The sequence below is a fragment of the Malaclemys terrapin genome, chromosome 7 (assembly GCF_027887155.1).
Source record: "Malaclemys terrapin pileata isolate rMalTer1 chromosome 7, rMalTer1.hap1, whole genome shotgun sequence".
NCBI lineage: Eukaryota > Metazoa > Chordata > Testudines > Emydidae > Malaclemys > Malaclemys terrapin.
The window spans coordinates 67093510-67113893 of NC_071511.1; the positions used below are offsets into that span (position 1 = coordinate 67093510).

Genomic DNA, 20384 nt, shown 5'->3' on the forward strand with positions numbered 1-20384 from the left:
TAAAGACATCTGTAGCTTCGTCTAGAATTTATTAGCAAGCAGAACAACTTGGAAAGAGCACTAAGGACAGTGTCTCAGGCTTGTGATCTCGTGGAACTGACATCTAATAAATAAAACAAACCAGCTCTGAAGGATCCTTAGATAATGACAAAGGTATAAAGGGGTAAAATAGTGTGTTGCAAGGATCTTCTATTGTTCCTCCATTTTCCTTCTTCAAAGCAAAATCAAGTGGACAGACGGGATCAACAAATCTCCCCAGCAAATAGCCATGCAGCGCACTTAGTTTGCACATGGTGACTTTTCTTACTAACATTTTTTCAAATTTTGCCTGCTGACGGTGTAAGAGCTACAGTACTAAGCCATCCAAATCAGACAATGTCATTCCCAGATTGTTACAAACTTATCAATTCTGCATGGTGCACCATTAGAGAACATTAGCCTTAAAGCTACTTCCAACATAATACACCTCTACCCGAATATAACGTGGCAAAGCAGTGCTCCGGGGGTGCGGGGCTGCGCACTCCGGTGGATCAAAGCCAGTTCGACATAACACGGTTTCACCTATAACACGGTAAGATTTTTTGGCTCCCGAGGACAGCGTTATATCGGGGTAGAGGTGTATTTGCCTCATTTTTTTTTCTTAAAGGGGAATACCTTTCCAATTAATAAAAATTAGACTGGTCTAAGATCACGTACATGTCACGTTCACTGTTGCACGAGTATCTGGTTTCAAGTCCAATATCTTGATCATCATCAGAGCTACAAGCAGATGCTGGAAACTTCTCCCCACAACTTCACCACATTTTCACAAGTGCTCATTGATGGTCTAACTCTGCTCTCAAAGTGTTCAAACTCCCATTGACTTCAATGGAAGCGGAGTCAGGCCAATGCAGAACCCATTTTAAAATCCCACCTTCTATTTTTAGACTGGCCGGATCATGAAATGTCCAATCTCAATCACACTTTTGTTACTAGTTTGCCTTGCTCCACTCCACTAAACCACAATTCCATCATGGCTTTAGAAGTTGCTACTAAAAGATCCCTAAAGATCAAAACCAATGCTTTTCCCCTTCTGAAATCACAGAACTCCACCTTTCACAGTAGGTGAAATAAATAAAATAATAAAAACCTTTGACTGTAGAAGTTCACAAAACGTTGTGATTAAAACAGTAAGAAATGCAAGATGGTGGCAAGAATGATGTAATTTAAAATTGCCATATTTTAAAAGATTCAATATCTCATGATTGACCAGACTGAAACACTTTTGGCAGACCAGCACTAATAATTACAGCACTACTAAACTTGTCTAAGCACCGCTCGTGAACCAGTGAAGAGAAAGTTTTCACTCCTACCTTTTTTGTGTTACTTACTGATAAAAATCTGCCTCTTTGGCTGCTTCTTCACATCTTTTTAGTGTCTTCGTATGTTGATTCTGTAGAGACTGTAGGTCTGACATGGCTTTCATACATTGGATCTTCAATCTTTCATAATCATGACTTGGTTTTGGACTAGGCCTGCCATGGAAGGGAAAAATAAAACCAGACTTCAATTATTACATCAGTGGAGATTTATGAAGTGACTATCCAGTTACTATTAGCAAGTAATCACTCCAAATCTTGAGATATTGCTTTAAGAAGTTACACTATTTAGAATCTATTACAGTGACAAATCAATTATTCAAGACTGACCCTGTGTCAATATGCTGCAACTGAAAAAAAAGGCAATTCTCCTTCTACACCATTAATTTCTGCATACAGAAGGTCATTACAGGTTTAGATTTTTAAAGTGTGCTATCAGAAGTCCCTTAGAACATGCATAAAGTTTTTTTTTTTAATTGAACACAATTACAAATTGATTCAATGCTTCTTGGCAGCAGTCACTTCTAAAACCACACCCAGCCAACCCCCTGCTCTGGAAAAAAACTAGGATAGCAACTTACCCTGAAGGCCACCAACTCTAGGGTTTGGTGCACTAGAGGGTGAGGAGTCCATTTGGGACTGGAGCACCCCTCAGTTAAAACACTCTAGCAGCCCCATGTAAACCAGAGTTCAAATATCTCAAATACTGTAGAAACGTGAGGAGAGATGCAGCCTCAAAAATGAAGGAAAGAATTAAAACAATTCAGACTTTCTTAGCTACAATGTTAGCAGTGTTAAAATTTTGCCCAGAAATCAAGTGGTAGTCAGTAGAATCACAGAGCACAGGTTTAGTGAGCTTGCTATGGAGTATCCCACTTAAAAAGCCAACTATCACATTTGGCACAAACTGTATTTTTGGGAGGGTTTATGGTATTAAGGTCCTATGAAGAACTGCAGCAAGATCTGTACCCTAGAAGAAAAGAGGCTCTTAAGTACTTATAATGCTACTGTTACCAAAATATTTAAATACCTCTCAGTCTTGAATTTATTTATCCTTACAACACCCCTGTGAGGTAGAAGTACTTATCCCGGTTTTACAGATGGGAAATGGAAGCACAGAGATACAAGGGCTTTTGTACACTTACAGGGCTGCAGCAGTGCAGCTGCAGCTCCCCAAGAGGTGGTAGCTATGATGACAGGAGAAGCCCTTCCATTGACACTGTAGTGGAGGGGTAGGCAAACTTTTTGGGCTGAGACCCACATCTGGGTGGGGAAATTGTATGCAGGGCTGGGGTGAGGTGTGCAGGAAAGGGTTCAGGGCAAGGGATTGGGGCAGAGGAGGGATGCGGACTGCGGGAGGGGGCTCAGGGCAGGGGTTTGGGGTGTAGGAAGGGGGCGGGGTGCAGGAAGGGAATTGGGGGGCGGGGTTCGGGCTCCAGCCCGGCACCGCTTACCTAAAGCAGCGCCGGGCTGTCAGCGGCACGCTCCCTGCCTGCCTGCCCTGGCCCCATGCTGCGCCGCTCCAGGAAGCGCTGCAGCCCCTGGGGGGGTGGGAGGTGGAGGGTTCCGTGTGCGCTGCCCTTGCCACGCCTCCAGGTACCTCCCCCGAAGCTCCCATTGGCCGTGTTTCCCCGTTCCCGGCCAATGGGAGCTGCGGGGGGCAGTGTCTGGAGGGAAGGTCAATGCACGGAGCCCTCTACCTCCCGCCCCCCCCCCCCTCGCCCGGGGGCCGCAGGGAAGTGGTGCTGGTCGCTTCTGAGAGTGGCACAGGGCCTGCAGTGCCAGGGGGGCAATCCCGCGGTCCGGATCCAAAACCCTGAGGGGACAGATCCGGCCCGTAATTTGCCCTCCCCTGCTGTAGCGATATCTACCCTGGGAGTTCGGTCAGTATAATTGCATCGCACAGGGGCGTGCATTTTCCACACTCCATAGTGACGTAGTTATATAAACGCAAATTTGTAGTGTAGACCTGGGCCAAGCGACTTGCCGAAAGTCACACGGGCTCTATGGCAGAACAGGGACCTGAACCTGGCTCTGAAGAGTCTCAGACTGGCACCCTAACCACTTCACACACACACACTGTAAAGAGATGTAATTATTATAAAGAGATTATTTTCTTTAACAACAACTCAAATGTATATTAACAACCCAGATACCTCTCCCAGGGACAACAGAATTATTTTACAGAACAGAACTTTCCTGCTACATAATTCAGTCAGTCACAGTTGACTCTGCTTTCCTGGGTTAGCCTGCAAGCCCTGATCTCCTCAATGAATTTCAAATGGGTAACAAGTGCATGCATCTGTGACAGCATAATTTATCCATCTAACTCATGCTGCTAAATTGAACATCTGTTGAAGTGTTAGGATCATATTTTAAGCTATTACAAATGAAGGATATAAAGATTTCAAAGACTCAAATTTAACTGTATACATCAGACATGCTTCTACTAAATACTCCAGGAGTTTTATTTTATTCACATAAAATAATCATGCTCATTTTTAAGAAAACACACCACTAATAGCCTCTAATGAGATGTGCAAATTACAAGCCACTCTAAATCAAGGTGACTTCAGAGACCAGAATTTAAAATTATATCAGAATGACTGGATAAAAGTAACAACAACTAAAATCATCTACCTTGGCCGGCAATTGGACTCATTTATCATGAACTCTCACACAACTCATTTACTGAGCTAAGGCGTGATGGGAAGTTGTTGTTTTTTCGGAAACCCCCTAGTCGTGTGAAACTCTACTAATTTTAGTGTTGGAAACAAACCAAACTAGCAGTATTTTGTCCTAACTGTTTTTGGCCCATTAAACTTCCATAGAAACTCTAAATTAAACTCTCTGCTGTCTCTGGATAGCCACAATGTTTTTCCAAGACTGAGTTTTCTGGTTTCACAATGAAACATTTGATAGTCACATGATCTGTCTCCTGGGTCCCCTAAAAATCAAACTAGCCAGTCGGCAATGAAGAGAGCAGAGTGAAACTCTCTGATTTCTTTTTGAACCTGTTCAGTCTCCTATCAAATTTGGTCAGTTGCCACTTTAGAGCACATTTCCCCACCCTCCAAATGCCAGCACTGCAAGCTCAGCATGAAAAGTAATCAGGATTCTTTCTGCTTCAGACATAAACAGCAGTAAGGATTCTGGAACTGAAATTTAGCTGGCAGTTCGATTGATGAGGAAGAATGGAAGTGCTCTTCGCACAGCTGCAGTGGTGAGAATAGCAAAAATAAAATACCGATCATATAAGATTCACAGACTCACAAGGAGTATGTGAGCAATACTAACGTGCCCTTTTATTTTATTTATTTATTTAAGGAATAGAGCTATATTTTGACTGAAGGACTCATAAAGTGAGCGATTGTGTCTTAGCATCTAACTCCCCTCTCCCAACATGAAACTGGTCTTGGGAACAACCGTCTTGCCTGACAAATCATAACAGCATTTAAAACTGAACTTCACATTACAGATGAACTTCCAATAACGAAGCCAGACTTTCACGAACACTATTTTTACATGTTCTCCCATCAAGAATGCCAAGCAGCAGAATACCCCTTTATTAATAGTGCTGTATGAGTTATCAGCATTATCAACTGTTAGAGAGTATTTCCTTTTCAAAATGTTAATCCAAGTTACCAAAAATAAAAGTCATTCTACAATTATCTACCCCTCTGACAGAAACATTCAGAACCCAAGTATGACTTAAATGAGGCTTTAGGATGAAATTATTGAAAGCAGACACCATCTGTCCAACAGAGTAATTAAAATGATGTTAATTGAAGCACAGTTTAAATTCCAGTGAATATACTATGTTTATTGAGTCCAATTAACACATGCTCATATTAAGCTTGTAATCAGAAATGTACATGTGGCAAAATATTTCAGTGTGAGAGATTCAACCAAAAGGCAACTGATAAGCCTGTCTCAAAGGCAAACAAACATTTGTTTTACTGTAAAGTGAAGAAAGAATGTCCTATGTCTCAAACTCCGCTAAAGTTAATATTTAGAATCCTTACCTTATAACACTCAGCTGGAAATAAACACACAGAAATACTGCAGGTGTACACAATCTAACTACCTACGAAAAGATGGCGCTAATGACAATGATGCTGGTACTTGTATTCTAGATAGCTGGTCCAGTTGTAAACAGAAGAACGTTCTATATTGCCATTTTAGAGGTTTAAGCCCCACAAACTGACGCCAGTGTAGAAATGCAGATGGAATTATATTGTAGATCAAAAAATCAAAGATCATATTGTTACAGCAATACACATCCTTTTAAAACTATACATCAGTCAGATCAGAGTTCAGATCTGGGCAATTTTACTTTGCCCCAAGTTGAAGAACTACACCTCTACCCCGATATAACACGAATTTGGGTATAACGTGGTAAAGCAGTGCTCGGGGGGGGGGGGGGAAAGGGGGGGGAAGGCTGCGCACTCCGGCGGATCAAAGCAAGTTCGATATAACGCGGTTTCACCTATAACACAGTAAGATTTTTTGGCTCCCGAGGACAGCGTTATATCGGGGTAGAGGTGTATGTTCCCTAGAGCAGGGAGATTATTTTCATTAAAGAGATATTTGTTATATTTTATAGAAATGTCATAGTTTCAAAGAATATAAACAAATCTATACATCCAAAGTGTAAGAATTATGGGTCAAATCCTGATTTGACTCATATACAATAGAACCTCAGAGTTATGAACTGACCAGTCAACCACACACCTCATTTGGAACCGGAAGTACATAATCAGGCAGCAGCAGAGACCGGGGTGGGGGCAGGGGGAAGCAAATATAGTATAATACTGTGTTAAAAGTAAAATACTAAAAAAAAATAAAGGGAAAGTTTAAGATTTGACAAGCTAAGGAAACTGTTTCTGTGCTTGTTCATTTAAATTAAGATAGTTAAAAGCAGCATTTTTCTTCTGCACAAGTTTCAAACCTGTTTTAAATCGATGTCCCGTTGTAAACTTTAGAAAGAACAGCCATAACGTTTTGTTCAGAGTTCGTAACTCTGAAATGTTCATAACAACCTCCATTCCCAAGGTGTTCGTAACTCTGAGGTTCTACTAAATAACCCCCACTGAAACTCCCTTTGGATTCCAATGGTATTGCTTTTGGACATCAGGGCAAAATTGGGATCTGGTCACATTAGCAAGGAAATACAAACTAAGACGAATAACCAGTGCCTCTATTGCTGGAAATATCTCCCAGCAGCTTGAAAATGTTTACATTTACTATCTCCCCTCTACGTGCAGTAATTGTTACAGACTACACACAATGTACTGTCAGCTCTCAAATGCAGCTTTCATTTTTTGTGTTTCAAATTCTTTAAGGAAAAATTATGAATAAGGGCAATTAGAGTAGTACCTGTAAGCATGTAACATACTCCTTCAATGCATAAACTCTAGCCAAATACTGGCTACACCACCATGTACATGCTGCACAACATATGTACATGCACACACAGTCACTGACAGATGTTACTTTAGCATGAGCAATCCTGCTTTTACCCATCAGGATGCCAAGTATCAGACAGACTTGGCACATCACAGGGCACTGCTTTTTCTCTTTTCAGGAGCTAAATGTGTGGCAACTCAGAACTCAGTTCAGCTAACACTCTCTGGCATGACAACACGCACCCTACTTTTGAAGCAACCACTCCCCTTTTCCAGCATACTCCACTCCTATAGAAGTGCTTTTAATCCCCCACCCCCATCATGACACGCCAGGATCTCAGTTTGTCAATACTACCTGTCTATACCCACAAACAGAAGGAAAAGCACAGGTATAATAAAAGCTAACAAAAAAACATTTACATTTAGAGCTGGGGGAAATTTTAAGGACAAAACATTTTTTCACCAAACAAATACAGATTTGGGTTGACCAAAACGTTTAAAGCATTTGACAAATTGTTTCAGTCAAAAAAACAAACTGAAAAATAAAATGTTTTGTTTCAACATTTTCAAAACAAAATGTTTTAACTTTTTCATTTGAAATAACTTTTCATATGCATTGTACTTCAAATTCTTTAATAAAATGGAAATGAGGGCAAAAGCACAAAAACTAAACAAAATGTGTCCTTCTGGGTCAAATATAATGTTATAATTATTTACTTTTTCTTTTTGGTTTGGCCACCGAAGCCGGGGGGGAGGGCGTGGGGGAGGAATACTTACCTTTTCCGTAACTTGGTGTTCTTCGAGATGTGTTGCTCGTGTCTATTCCACAATAGGTGTGCGTGCTCACCATGTGCACGGGTACTGGAAATTTTTCCCCCTAGCAGTACCCCTAGGGGAGTGCCCCAGCGAACCCTGGAGTGGTGGCTCCGTGGCGCGGTATAAAGGGACACTGCGCGCTCCCCCCACCCTTAGTTCCTTCTTGCCAGACAACTCCGACAGAGGGAAAGGAGTGCGGGATCTGGAATGGACATGAGCAACACACCTCAAAGAACACCAGTTACGGAAAAGGTAACTGTCTTTTCTTCTTCAAGTGATTGCTCATGTGTATTCCACAATAGGTGATTCCAAGCTATATCTGTTGGAGGTGGGAAGGAGTTCACAAACTCTCGGGATGGAGCACAGCCCTACCGAACCCGGTGTCTGCCCTGGTCTGAGAGACAATCGCATAATGCGAGGTGAACTGAAGACCACGTGGCAGCCCTACAAATGTCCTGAACGGGGACATGGACAAAGGCAGACGATGAGACTTGCGCCCTAGTCGAGTGTGCCTTCACAATTGGTGGTGGAGGGATTCCCGCCAGGTCATAACAGGTATGGATGCACGAGGTGATCCAGTTGGAGAACCGCTGAATGGAGATCGGCCGACCTTTCATGCGCTCGGCCGAGGCGATGAACAGTTGCAAGGACTTTCTGAATGGCTTAGTCCGCTCCAGGTAAAAAGCCCAGAGCCTGTCTCACATCCACCGTGTGGAGGCGGCGCTCCTCACTGGACGCATGGGGCTTGGGGCAGAGGACCGGCAGAAAAATGTCCTGATCCATGTGATAGGCGGAGACCACCTTCGGGAGGAACGAAGGGTGTGGGCGGAGCTGGACCTTATCTTTATGAAACACCATGGACAGGGGCTCTGTGGTCAGAGCCCTGAGTTCTGAGACCCACCTAGCTGACATGATCGCAACCAGGAAGGCCACCTTAAACGAGAGATGTGACCAGGAGAACATGGCTAGCGGCTTAAATGGGGGCCCCCGTGAGACAGGCCAACACCAGGTTTAGGTCCCACTGTGGAACAAGGGGCCTAACATATGGGAAGAGATGATCCAACTCCTTAAGAATCGGTCAGTCATAGCATGGGAGAATACTGTGTGGCCTTGCACCAGCAGATGGAAGGCCGATATGGCCGCCAGATGCACCTTGACTGACGAAGGCGCCAGGCCCTGGGCTCTAAGGTGAAGGAGGTAGTCCAGAATAAGCTGGATCGGGGCGGCCACCAGGGAAACACCCCGCTCATCCACCCATCTGGAAAACCGAAACCACTTTGCCAAGTAGGCTCGGTGCGTGGAGGGCCACCTGCTTTCTAGGAGGCCACGCTGAAACCCTTCCGAGCACATCCTTTCCTCCCTACCTAACCATTGAGCAGCCACACCAGGAGGTGGAGGGCCGCTAGGTTGGGGTGGAGGAGACAGCCCTTGTCCTGGGAGAGCAGGTTTGGGCGGAACGGCAATGGCCACAGCGGGGCGACCGCCAGGCCCATAAGGGTCCTGTACCAATGCTGCGTGGGCCATGCCGGGGCAATCAGAAGGACCCGGGCCTTGTCCGTCTTTATCTTTTCCAGGACCTTGCCGATCAGCGGGAATAGGGGAAAGGCATAGAGAAACTGGCTTGACCAGGGCAGGAGGAAGGCATCGGAGATAGCGCCTCGTCCCAGCCCCCCTCTGAGCTGAACCGGGGACAGCGACGATTCTGCTGAGTCGCGAACTGGTCCATCTGGGGAGTTCCCCACACTTGGAAAAGTCTGTGCACCACCTCTGGGTGGAGAGACCACTCATGCTGAGAGGAGAAGTCCCTGCTCAAGCGATCCACCCGCACGTTCCCGGCAGATGGAAGGCCTGTAGGCAGATGTCGTGGGCTATACAAAAGTCCCACAGCCTGAGGGCTTCATGGCAGAGGGCAGAGGATTGGGCCCCACCTTGTCTGTTGATGTAGAACATAGAGGCTGTGTTGTCCATGAGGACCCTCACCACCCGGCCCTCTAGGTGCGAGCAGAAGGCCAGATCCTGAGCTGACCACAGACCTTGGGTATGAACGTTCCCCACCTGGGCCCCCCATCCCAGGTCCGAGGCGTCGGACACCAGTTCCAGCGATGGGGCCCTGCCCCTGAACGGGACCCTTTGGAGCATGTTTCTCGCGGAGGACCACCGCCATAGGGAGGTGATCACTGGCTCGGGCACTGTGAGGACTTTGTTCATCCTGTCCCTGGCCTGGGAGAACTCCGAGGCCAACCAGAGCTGGAGGGATCTCATCCTGAGTCTGGCGTGATGGACCACATACGTGCACGCTGACATGTGACCCAAGAGCTGGAGGCACGCTCTGGCTGTTGTCACCAGAAACCTTGTGACCATGTCGATGAGTCCCTTCAGGGTCTCGAACCTGTCCGGGACGAGGGAGGCTCTCGCCGACAAGGCGTTCAGGACTGCCCCAATAAACTCTATGCGTTGTACCGGCACTAATGTGGACTTGGTGTTGTTTAACAACAGGCCCAAAGTGGTGCATTTGGGCAGAAGAAGTGCCACGTGATCCCACACCTGCGACCGGGAGCTCCCCTTGACCAACCAGTCGTCCAGATAGGGGAAGATCTGGACACACACACCCCCCCGGCACCTGAGGTAGACCGCCACCACCGACATACATTTCGTGAATACCCTGGGGGCAGTTGCCAAAAGGGAGGACCGTAACTTGGTAGTGTTCCTCTCCCACCGTGAAACGGAGGAAGCGTCTGTGCCCCTTGAATATATGAATGTAGAAGTACGTGTCCTGCAGATCGAGGGCGGCGTACCAGTCCCTGGGATCCAGGGAGGGGATGATGGAGACCAGGGAGACCATGCGGAACTTGAGCTTCACCATGTATTGGTTCAGGCCTCCTAGGTCCAAGATCGGCCTAAGCCCCTCTTTGGCCTTCGGGAGAAGGAAATAGCGGGAGTACCACCCTTTGCCTTTGAACTCCCCCAGTACCGCTTCCACCGCTCCTAGGCCCAGGAGCCGCCCCACCTCCTGCTTGAACAGAGCCTCATGCGAGGGGTTCTCCAGGAGGGACAGGGGGTGGTTGGGCGGAGAGGAAGTAAACTGGAAGGTATAGCCCCGGGAGATGGTGTTGAGGACCCACTGGTCTGAGGTCAGCTGTGACCCCTCCAGGAGGAAAATGCACAACCAATTGGAGAAGGGAAGCTTTTTTGGGGGTGGATCCCTGATGAGAACTGGCATGGCGCCCCCGGGTGTCCCGTCAAAACCGCCTTTTCCCCGCTTGCTTGCCCTTGGAGGACCCAGGCTGGGGGCAGGCCGAGACTGCCTCTTATGGGCGCCTCTTATAGTCCCACGACTTCTTATAAGCAGTCTCATATTTTGAATGGGTGGCCTGAGTGAGAGTTTAGCCAGAGCCGGAACATAGAGACCCAGAGTCTGGAGAGTCGTGCAGGAGTCTTTCAGGCCATGCAGCTTTGTATCCGTTTGTTCCGCAAAGAGAGCTTTGCCATCACACGGGAGGTCCTACAGGGAGGTCTGCACCTCGCTGGACAGCCCAGAGAGCAGGAGCCATGACGCCCTTTTCATGGACACCACGGAGGCCATGGACCACGCGGCCGTGTCTGCTGCATCCGAAGCTCCCTGCAGGGTTGCCCTGGCAGCCGCTGTGCCCTCCTCCACCAGCACTTTGAACTCCTTCCTGTCGCACTCCTGGAGGGAGTCCTCGGACTTGGGCAGGGAGCCCCACAGATTGAACTCATACCAGCCCAGGAGAGCCTGGTGGTTCGCCACCTGTAACTGGAAGCTTGAGGACGAATAAATTTTTCTTCTAAATGAGTCCAGCCTCCTTCAATCTTTATTTTTCGGGGTAGAGGCTGGTTGGCCCTGCCGTTCCCTGTGGTTGACTGACTTAACCACCAGGGAGTTAGGAGCAGGGTGAGTGGATAAGTGTTCATGCCCCTTGGCGGGTACAAAATACTTGCATTCTGCTCTCTTAGAGATAGGGGCCAATGAGGCCGGGGTTTGCCACAGGGCATTCGAAATTTTCGCCACCCCTTCGTGGAGAGGCAAGGCCACCCTGCCCAGTGCCGAGGAGGACAGTACATTAAACAGGGAGTCCGAAGGCTCCTCCATCTCCTCTGCTTGGAGGCGGAGGCTTGATGCCACCCTTTTTAAAGGTTCTTGGTGGGCCCTAAAGTCCTCCTGCAGGACGGAGGGAGAAGGGGCCATAATCACCTCATCCAGGGAGAGTGAAGAGGCCGGTGCGGTACTTTGTGTGTCCATCGGCACCGGAGGGTCCACCACCTGGTCGGTCTCCAGGCACGGTGCCAAGGATGTACATCCCACCGACACCTTCCTTGGAGGTCTGGAGAGGGAGGCCAATGGTCCTTCTGACATACGACTTGCCACTGTCCCTGGACCGGGAGGAGCGGTGGCGCCGGGAGCAATGCCGACCACAGGACCGCGATCCCAACGTGGAGGACCAGTACCATCAGTAACAACTGCTCCGCGATTGGCTTCGGCAGGCGGACCTGCGATGGCAAGACGCAGGTGATCAATGCCCAGGGCTGCGGAGGCGGTGCTTTGGCAGGGTCCTGGAGCGGGACGACGAACGGGAATGACGTTGACGTTTGTGCTGTGACCGGCTGCGATAGCCCCTCCGAGACGAGCACCTTTGGTGTTGTCTGCCTCGGTCCCGTCGGTGTTCGCTCCTCAAGGTGGAGCAGTGCCAAGAGTCTTGGTCAGACAGAACCCAACCAGACAGCCTGGGGGGTGTCGAGGGTGATCCACATGGACTTTGCCCTGAATGGTCGCTGGACAACGAATGGCATCGGGAACATTCCCTCGACCGAGACCAGTACTGAGCCGGGGGTGACTGCGGAGATACTTGCGGTGGCTTGCCTCTGGAGCATGGGGCCGACATTGGCGGTGCTCCTGGTACCGGCTGCCTGCAGGGCCTCCAACGTGTAGGGCATCCGGACATCCAGGGAGGCCTGCTCCAAATTGGCTGGGCTACTCCACTCGACTTGAGTCGGAGGCCTAGCGGCCAGTGGGGATCAAGGACTGCCCAACATGGGTCTAGCCTCTGTCCTGGGTTTACTCCAGTGCTGCGGTGAAGAAGGCCTCTTCCTAGCCTTCTTGGCGTGCCCCATGGACAGGGAGCGGTGTCCACTAGTCGATGGCACCAAAGGGTCGCTGCGCACCAATACTGCGGTGCCTGATGTTGACTAGGAGCGGCACGCCGGAGCCGGGGTCAGCGCCGACTCCATCAGAATAGCCCGGAGCCTAAGGTCCCTTTCTCTCTTGGTCGGAGGCTTAAATGACTTGCAAATCTTGCAGCGATCGCTGAGATGGGTTCTCCCAAACTGCATAAACAGTCCGTGTGTGGATCACTCACTGGCACAGATTGCCTACAAGTGTCGCACGACTTAAAACCCAGGGCACAGGGCATGCCCCGGCCCGGGCGCACTAGCTAAACTAAACTAAACAACTAACTAACTACAGGTACCATACACTGAATGAACAAGCAGTTTTGGGGATGAACTACAGCAAAGCTGCAGCAGAGCAGTTCCGAAGCATCTTCACTGGCAGCAAGAAGGAACTGAGGGTGGGGGGACCGTGCAGCGCTCCTTATACCACGCCATGGAGGCGCCACTTCAGGGGTTGCGTCCGGCACTGGTGCACGTGGCGAGCACGCGCACCTATTGTGGAATACACATGAGCAATCACTTGAAGAAAAAATGGATATTCGCACAGCTCTACTTACACTGTCTGGGCCCAACCCTAGGGTCCTACAAAGATCAATGGGAGTTTTGCACGGGGAAGGACTGCAAAATGGAAATTAAAAGTAATATGAAAAAGTATTAAAGAATGAAAGTGAAGTCAACTCAATCTATTCATTTCCTATTTCTGAAATCCCTTTAATTGTTTGGAAGCTAGTACCTATTCCTCTTTAATATAAGGTGTTTAAACATTGGTCAACCACAATATTTTTAAAAAGTTGTTCTTAAGACTGTGAAAAGCTTATAAATATATTTTCCATTGCACACATTTCCTGCAGCTATAGCAGTGGATTGATCTCTTGTTCAAAGAAAAAAAAAAAAACAACTTGGCACTCTAAAAGCCCAACAGAACCTTATAATAATATCCTGACTTATATTACAAGAAATTATTATTATAAAATAGTCAAGCAGTCAAATCCTTAAGTCGGGCAAACTCAGTCTGCTTCAAATGGGAGTTCTGCCTGAGTAAGGACTAAGTGAAAATTTAATAACTTTAGGATTTGGCCAAATGATACACAAAAACGCTTTGGAGATCCTTTGATAGAATATGTGACAGAAATTCAAAGGGTTTATTGCTCATTAAGTAAGTCTCACAGCACCCCTGTGAGGTAGGTAGAATGGCTGGCTCAGAGATTGGTAATGGAAAACACAGCCTTTCAACTCCAGTTCACTGGTTCAAATCCTGATCACGTTCAGAGGGACTGAAAGTTCATAGTTAACAGTCTTGCTTCTAATACTCAGGTTAGCAGGTTAGGCATCAACACTGACAGATGGGGAAACTGAGGCGCAGACTAAGATTTGCCTCAGGCCTCCCAGGAAGTCTGTGCTTTGCAAATGCATTTCAGCATCCAGTGGCCGTGGGGCTAAATTTACTCCAGGGCTCAACATATTTCCCTGACAAGTACTATGCTGAGGACTGAGTCTACTAGTGTTGGTGGAAAATACCTGTACTAGCATAGCCCTTCAAACCCATGTTTCTATAGGTTCACATCCTCGCTCCTTCAAAACAAACCAACCCTTTCCCCATCTCCACGCACCTCCCTTGGAGACCCCATACTCTGAATTAATGCTTCCCACCTAACAACAACGGATTGCTAGGGCAGCCCCCTTTTCAAATTAAAACAATGAATATTGGGGTTACCCAGGCTTAGTTTATTGGGGGCGGCACTAATTATTTAAATTTGTGGCTGCCCAGCATTGCTTGATGGAGAGTTACACATTAATAGTGTGCAGCCCCCACAATCAGTACATGCTGCATCCCCAATAAGCTAGTGGTGGGGAGCCCTCTTTTCCTACAAGGGATTTTGGCTGGGCCATATCTCTATGCAGGGCTCTGTTGCCGCTGCTAGTCCATTTGCCCTGCTCTCACACAGAAAGCTGCTGGCCTCCTCTCTTACTCCCAAAGATAAGTGGCTCGGAGCTTGCTCTGCTCCTTGGCTTCCTCTCCTTGGCTTTGTAAACAGAAGCAGCTCTATCTATTTTGCCCACTGACTTTCCCCTCCCCTCCTCAATAACATTAGCTATGACTTCTTCACCCCTCCTCTCCAAGGAAGGAGCCAGTGACTTTCCAGCCCTAAGAAGCCCACTCACTGTGGGCAAGTGGGTTTTGCAAGTGTTTTATATACTCTCGCACCAGAACTCTTGGAGTGGAAGAGCTGATCACCCCTCTCTTTCTAATCATTAGCTCAGAAGCAATGGGCAGTAATAGGTGGCTCTTAATCCTACATGTGGTCACCCAGTTTCCGCTGAGGATCCCAGGAAGAAGTTAGGAGAACACTGTTCCCCAGAAAACATAGGACCTTGTGGTAGGTCTCAGCTCCCCCAAAAACTACAAAGGTAAGTGGTGAGAGGAGCCTCAGATCTGTGGAGAATGGACTCATACCCAATGACAAATGAATTTCCATGGACTGGAGTGCTGCCAATCCTCACTTGAACCCAACAGCAAAGTGGGCTTGACAAATGCCCTTCTAGAGGCACATGACATTTGTTTTCTATTGAGGTAACACCCAGGAACTACAAAGCTGTATCTTTTCATCATCCACATGAGTCAGCAACAAATATTAGTGCCAGGTGTATACATTCTGGGAGTGGTATAAACACATTTTGCAATCTACTTGCTCACTGTTTTAGCTGTGAATGGCAGTCCATGAAAACCAAAATACATACAGCACCCCTTAAAGACATGTATTCAAATATAAAATATATATTTTTTGTACCTGCAGTCATCGAAGGTTGATCCAGGAGATGAAAGTGCAAGGCGCTTGCGTAACTCATCCCTCTCACGTGTAACCTGGCGGAGCTGAAATAAAATAGTCTCTAGTTTCTCATTCATCTGCCTCGTGTCTAAGACAGGTGGTGGGGATGATGCTTTGCCTGTTGTACCTGATAAGAATATAAACATTTTGATTAGATTGTCAGATAACTTCTCAAGGCTTGAACGAATAATATATTTTCATTATAATTAGCCAGGCTAAATGGATAAAAACCATGCATAAGAATTTTGTTTAAAAAAAAAAAAACACACACACAAGCTGCAGTCCTGCATGCTGGCTCGTGAGGCTCCAATGAACTCACTCAGACTGAGTGGGTGCAGGGATCTGACAATGCAGATTGGTTTGCAAGATCGAGGCCCTTACATACTTGTTGGTGACTCTGTTGACAAGTCAAGATGCTAGAAGTGCAAGACATTTTATGGGAAATAAGTAGCAGCAGATAGAGAGGCCTCTGTCTACACTGGATATTTGTCCCAATTACAGACACTGGTTGCCAGCTGCTGGTGTGGCTGCAGTGTTGCAAATCCCCACTATGGGCAACGCTGTTATTGACAATGGTGGAGCTATTGCATGGATGAAACTGGAATAAGATCCATCAGTGTATGTAGCAGCTTTGCTAGTCTACACCGGGAAGAACAACAACAACGCAGCTGCTCCAGAATTCCACCCCGCTTCCCGCAACACACACACACTTAACCTAACTATATACATTCACTGTTTTGCAAAGTATTACAATTGACTCTCTCTTTAAAATAACTTGACCTTAGTTAACTATTTGCCACCACTGATGATGCAGGATAACCCCAAAATAAAACATGGAAAGCCTAAGACGTTTTGAGACAGTCTCTCAAGCTTCACTAAATCAGCTGCCAGGATAGAATCTATGCCCAAACATTGTGGGTCAAGATGGTACAAAAATCCATAAAGACATTAAACATTATATACCAGCTTTGACATTCAAAAAGAAACTGTAATACCTGTACTGAGTGACAAACAATTCAATATCCCTTGACACATCACAACAGATCAATCCAGTACATTTGAAATATGCTTTAAAAAAAAAAAAATCAAAAAGGTACATATGAAAAGTATCTTGCATTACATTTTAAATATTATTTTCTAAAATGAGTTAAGCACATATTTATCAAGCTGAATTACATGACAGTCTCCCAAATGGGTTGTCACACATGAGGTTTAGATGGCTGAATCACTCTTGTTTTTTAAATTTCAGCAGTGACTGATGGTGCATAGGGTTACCATTCGTCCGGATTCCCCCGGACATATCCGGCTTTTTGAGCTAAAAATAGCGTCCAGGGAGAATTTGTAAATGTCCGGACTCCTCCCCCCCCCCTCCCCATGCAGACTGCTAACAGGGCAGCTGGCCAGATGGTGCCACTTACATGGGGCTCCGACAGCCAGAGAGAGACCCTCCTCCGCTTCCCCTGCAGCGGGGATAACTCCCTCCCTCCCTGCATTTGCAGATCACCTCTGGCAGTCTGGAGCTCCTCCCCTGCTGCCCAGCGGGCCAGGACGAGCGGCAGGGTAGGGGAGCCAGGGGGTCGGAGAAGGGGCAGGGAGGTTCTGGAGGGAGCAGTCAAGAGACAGGGGGGCGGGGGTCGGGAGTTCGGGGGGTGGATAAGGCTTTGGGCAGTCAGGGTACAGGTAGGGGGTAGGGTCCTAGGGGGGGCAGTTAGGGTGGGGGGGGTCTTAGAAGGGGGCAGTTAGGGGACAAGGAACAGGGAGGCTTAAGTGGGGGTGGGGTTCTGGAGGGCAGTTAGGAGCAGGGGTCCCAGGAGGGGGCAGTCAGGGGACAAGGAGTGGGGGGGGGAGTTGGGAGTTCTGGGGGCGGGGCTGTCAGGGGGCAGGGGTGGGGAGAGGGATCAGAGCAGTCAGGGGACAGGGAGCAGAGGGGTTTAGATGGGTCAAGAGTTCGGGGGGGGGGGCTGCCAGGGGGTGGGGAGTGGTTGGATGGGGCGTGGGAGTGCCAGGGGTCTGTCTGGGGGTGGGAGTGTGGATAAGGGTTGGGGCAGTCAGGGTACAGGTAGGGTCCTAGGGGGCCAGTTAGGATGGGGGGAGGGTCTCAGGAGGGGGCAGTCAGGGGACAAGAGGCAGGGAGGCTTAGGTAGGGGGTGGAGTCCTGGGGGGCAGTTAGGGGCAGGGGTCCCAGGAGGGGGCAGTCAGGGGACAAGGAACGGGGAGAGGGTTGGGGGTTCTGAGGGGGGCGGGAAGTGGGAGGGAGTAGAAGGGGCAGGGGCGGGGCTATGGCAGGACAGGGGCGGGGCTAGGGCTTGGCTCCTCTCGTCCTCTTTTTTGCTTTCTGAAATATGGTAACCCTAATGGTGCATATTCCCTCAGACAGCTATAAACATCCATGGATCAGGTCACTGTAAGAAGAGGTTAACTTCCAGACAAGACTTGTTAATTTGAAGTATTTTGTTTCAAAACATCCTGGCATTAAATTCAGTTGTAATTTTAGCTCTGCCAGAGAACTGTCAGATTCTAATCTTAGATGCAGGTCACAGATCAGTAGTTATAATCCAGATCTATGTTGAGATTTGTAATTCTGTAATTTCTAATGCAGTTTTCCACAAGAAAAACAAAAACTGAATTTGCCTGAGGTATAATTTTTTAAAAAATAACATACAGATGAAGGATTTTAAAGTGAAGCCTTATTAAGAGGTGCCTTTATTATAATCATACCAGCTTTCATCTGAGGCCCTCAAAGCACACTACCAAGGTAGATAGTGTGATATAGCATGGCCAGAGGGCAGCAGGAGAGTGATCGATGGGAGATATGTAAGCCCCAGGATGATGAGAGCCTTATTCCCTGTAGAGGGAAGAGAGGCTGCTACAGATTAATTAGAGCACCTGAAACCAATTAAGCCAATTAGAGCACATGAAACCAGTCACCTGATAAAACCCCCCTGCTTCAATCAGACAGTTGGAGGAGTTGAAGCAGAGTGGTTTGGTGTTGGAGTGGAGAGCAGTTTGGAGAAGTGCTGTGGCGGGCCAGAAGACCAAGACCCTAGGTAAAGGGAAACTTGGCTTGTGCAGAGCAGAGAAACTCTACAGACACAAGGGGTTGGGAGAAACTTGGCCCAAGCAGAGAGAGGGCAGGAAGCCCCACAAGCTGAAGGGCCAGAGAGGGACGTAGCCCAGGGGAAGGAATTGCTAGTTCACGTGGTTCGCCGCTATCCCTAGGGCCCCTGGGCTAGGACCTGAAGCAGAGGGCAGGCCTGGGTTCCTCCCTCTCCACTCCCTTTTTCTGGGACACTAGTGGGACAGTGGATACCCCAGTTCAGGGGTGAAAATGGCACCCTTAACCCCCCACAAGAGGAGAAAGCATGGGACCCATCATAATAGTGCCGGCAATTTGCCATAGTAGTTATCTCCATTTTAAGGATAGGCAACCTGAGGCACACAAATTTAAAAAATGCTATGGATTTTGGGTGCATTACTTGAGATACTGTATTTCCAATTTTCAGAAGAGCTAACCACACAATTTCAAATGAATCAATGGACTCTCAACACTTCTGAAAATTATGCCCACCATCTCTCTGATAAGGCGCACAAAAACTGAGGGAACAAAAATCAACGGCAATTTGAAAATGTTGGCTTAGGTTAGTAGTTTTCAAACTGTGGGTTGCGATCCAGTACCGGGTGGCAGAACATAAGGCAGTGGGTCGTGGTGGATCTGGTTGGCACCGCCGACCAGGCCATTAAAAGTCCCGTCGGTGGTTCTGCCCAGCTAAGGCAGGCTAATCCCTACCTGTTCCAACACCTGAAGCGGCCAGCAGCAGGTCCAGCTCCTACATGTGCTGCCCCTACCCTGAGCACTGGCTCCACACTCCCATTGGCCAGGACCCAGCCAATGGGAGCTTGAGAGCGGTGCCTGCAGGCGAGAGCTGCGTGGAGCCGCTTGCATGCCTCTGCCTAGGAGCCAGACATGCTGTTGGTCGCTTCCGGGGCGCAGCGCGGCCCATGGTGGCAGGACAGGCAGTAAGCCTGCCTTAGCACCCTCACTGCATCGCTGACAGGGAGCCGCCCGAGGTAAGCCCGTGCCCCAGCCTCCTTCACCAGCCCTGAGCCTCCTCCAGCCCAGAGCCCCCTCCCGCACCCCTGCCCCAGCCCAGAGCCCCCTCTCATACCCCAAACCCTACATCCCCAGCTCCATTGAGTCATGGGCATCAGCAATTTTCTTCAATTGAGTCGCCAGGAAAAAAAAGTTTGAAAACCACTGGCTTAGGTGACTTACCCAACACAACGTAACAAGAAATAGTTGGGAGCAGAATCAATACATGCTTAGACATAAAGAACAGTCCCTTTTGGCATTCAGTAAGAGCCTGTGCCTACCACAAGACAAAGCACTTATTTTTTATAAATTAATGAAAGAAGAAATCCAATGCATTGTACGGTTTTGCTATGTTAGAGATAATAAAAGGCAGATGTATTTGGCTCTACAAGAACCCACTGTATCTTCTTTCTCTGATGTTTTTAGGTTGGAGATTCAGAATCACATTATTCCCTAAGGTACACTCCCAACTCTTATTTATTTCAAGGCATTGAACAATCTAGATACCAAAGATAGTTGTGTAAGAACTCAGTTTGGCAGTATCTCTGCTCTCCCGTAGTTTTACTTTATAAACTCTCTGCAGTTCTCCATGGTTTGCCTGTGGTACAGAGGCTACAGTTCAACTGTTCATATTCTAGGCCAGGGGTTCCCAATTTCAGTGCATGGTGACCCCCTTCTGAAAACACAAATAACTACA

The 20384-nt window shown here is 47.9% G+C and overlaps 1 protein-coding gene across 2 annotated transcripts in view; it reads right to left on the minus strand.

Moving 5' to 3' along the window:
• DLG5 (discs large MAGUK scaffold protein 5) overlaps positions 1-20384 on the minus strand; it is a 204877-nt gene that overhangs the window by 76195 nt on the left and 108298 nt on the right. For both annotated transcript variants that reach the window (XM_054034358.1, XM_054034357.1), the window contains 2 exons: positions 15559-15724; positions 1371-1514 (listed from right to left, as the gene is read on the minus strand). In XM_054034358.1, coding sequence (XP_053890333.1) covers positions 1371-1514; positions 15559-15724 — 310 coding nt within the window. The remainder of the gene's footprint in view (positions 1-1370; positions 1515-15558; positions 15725-20384) is intronic.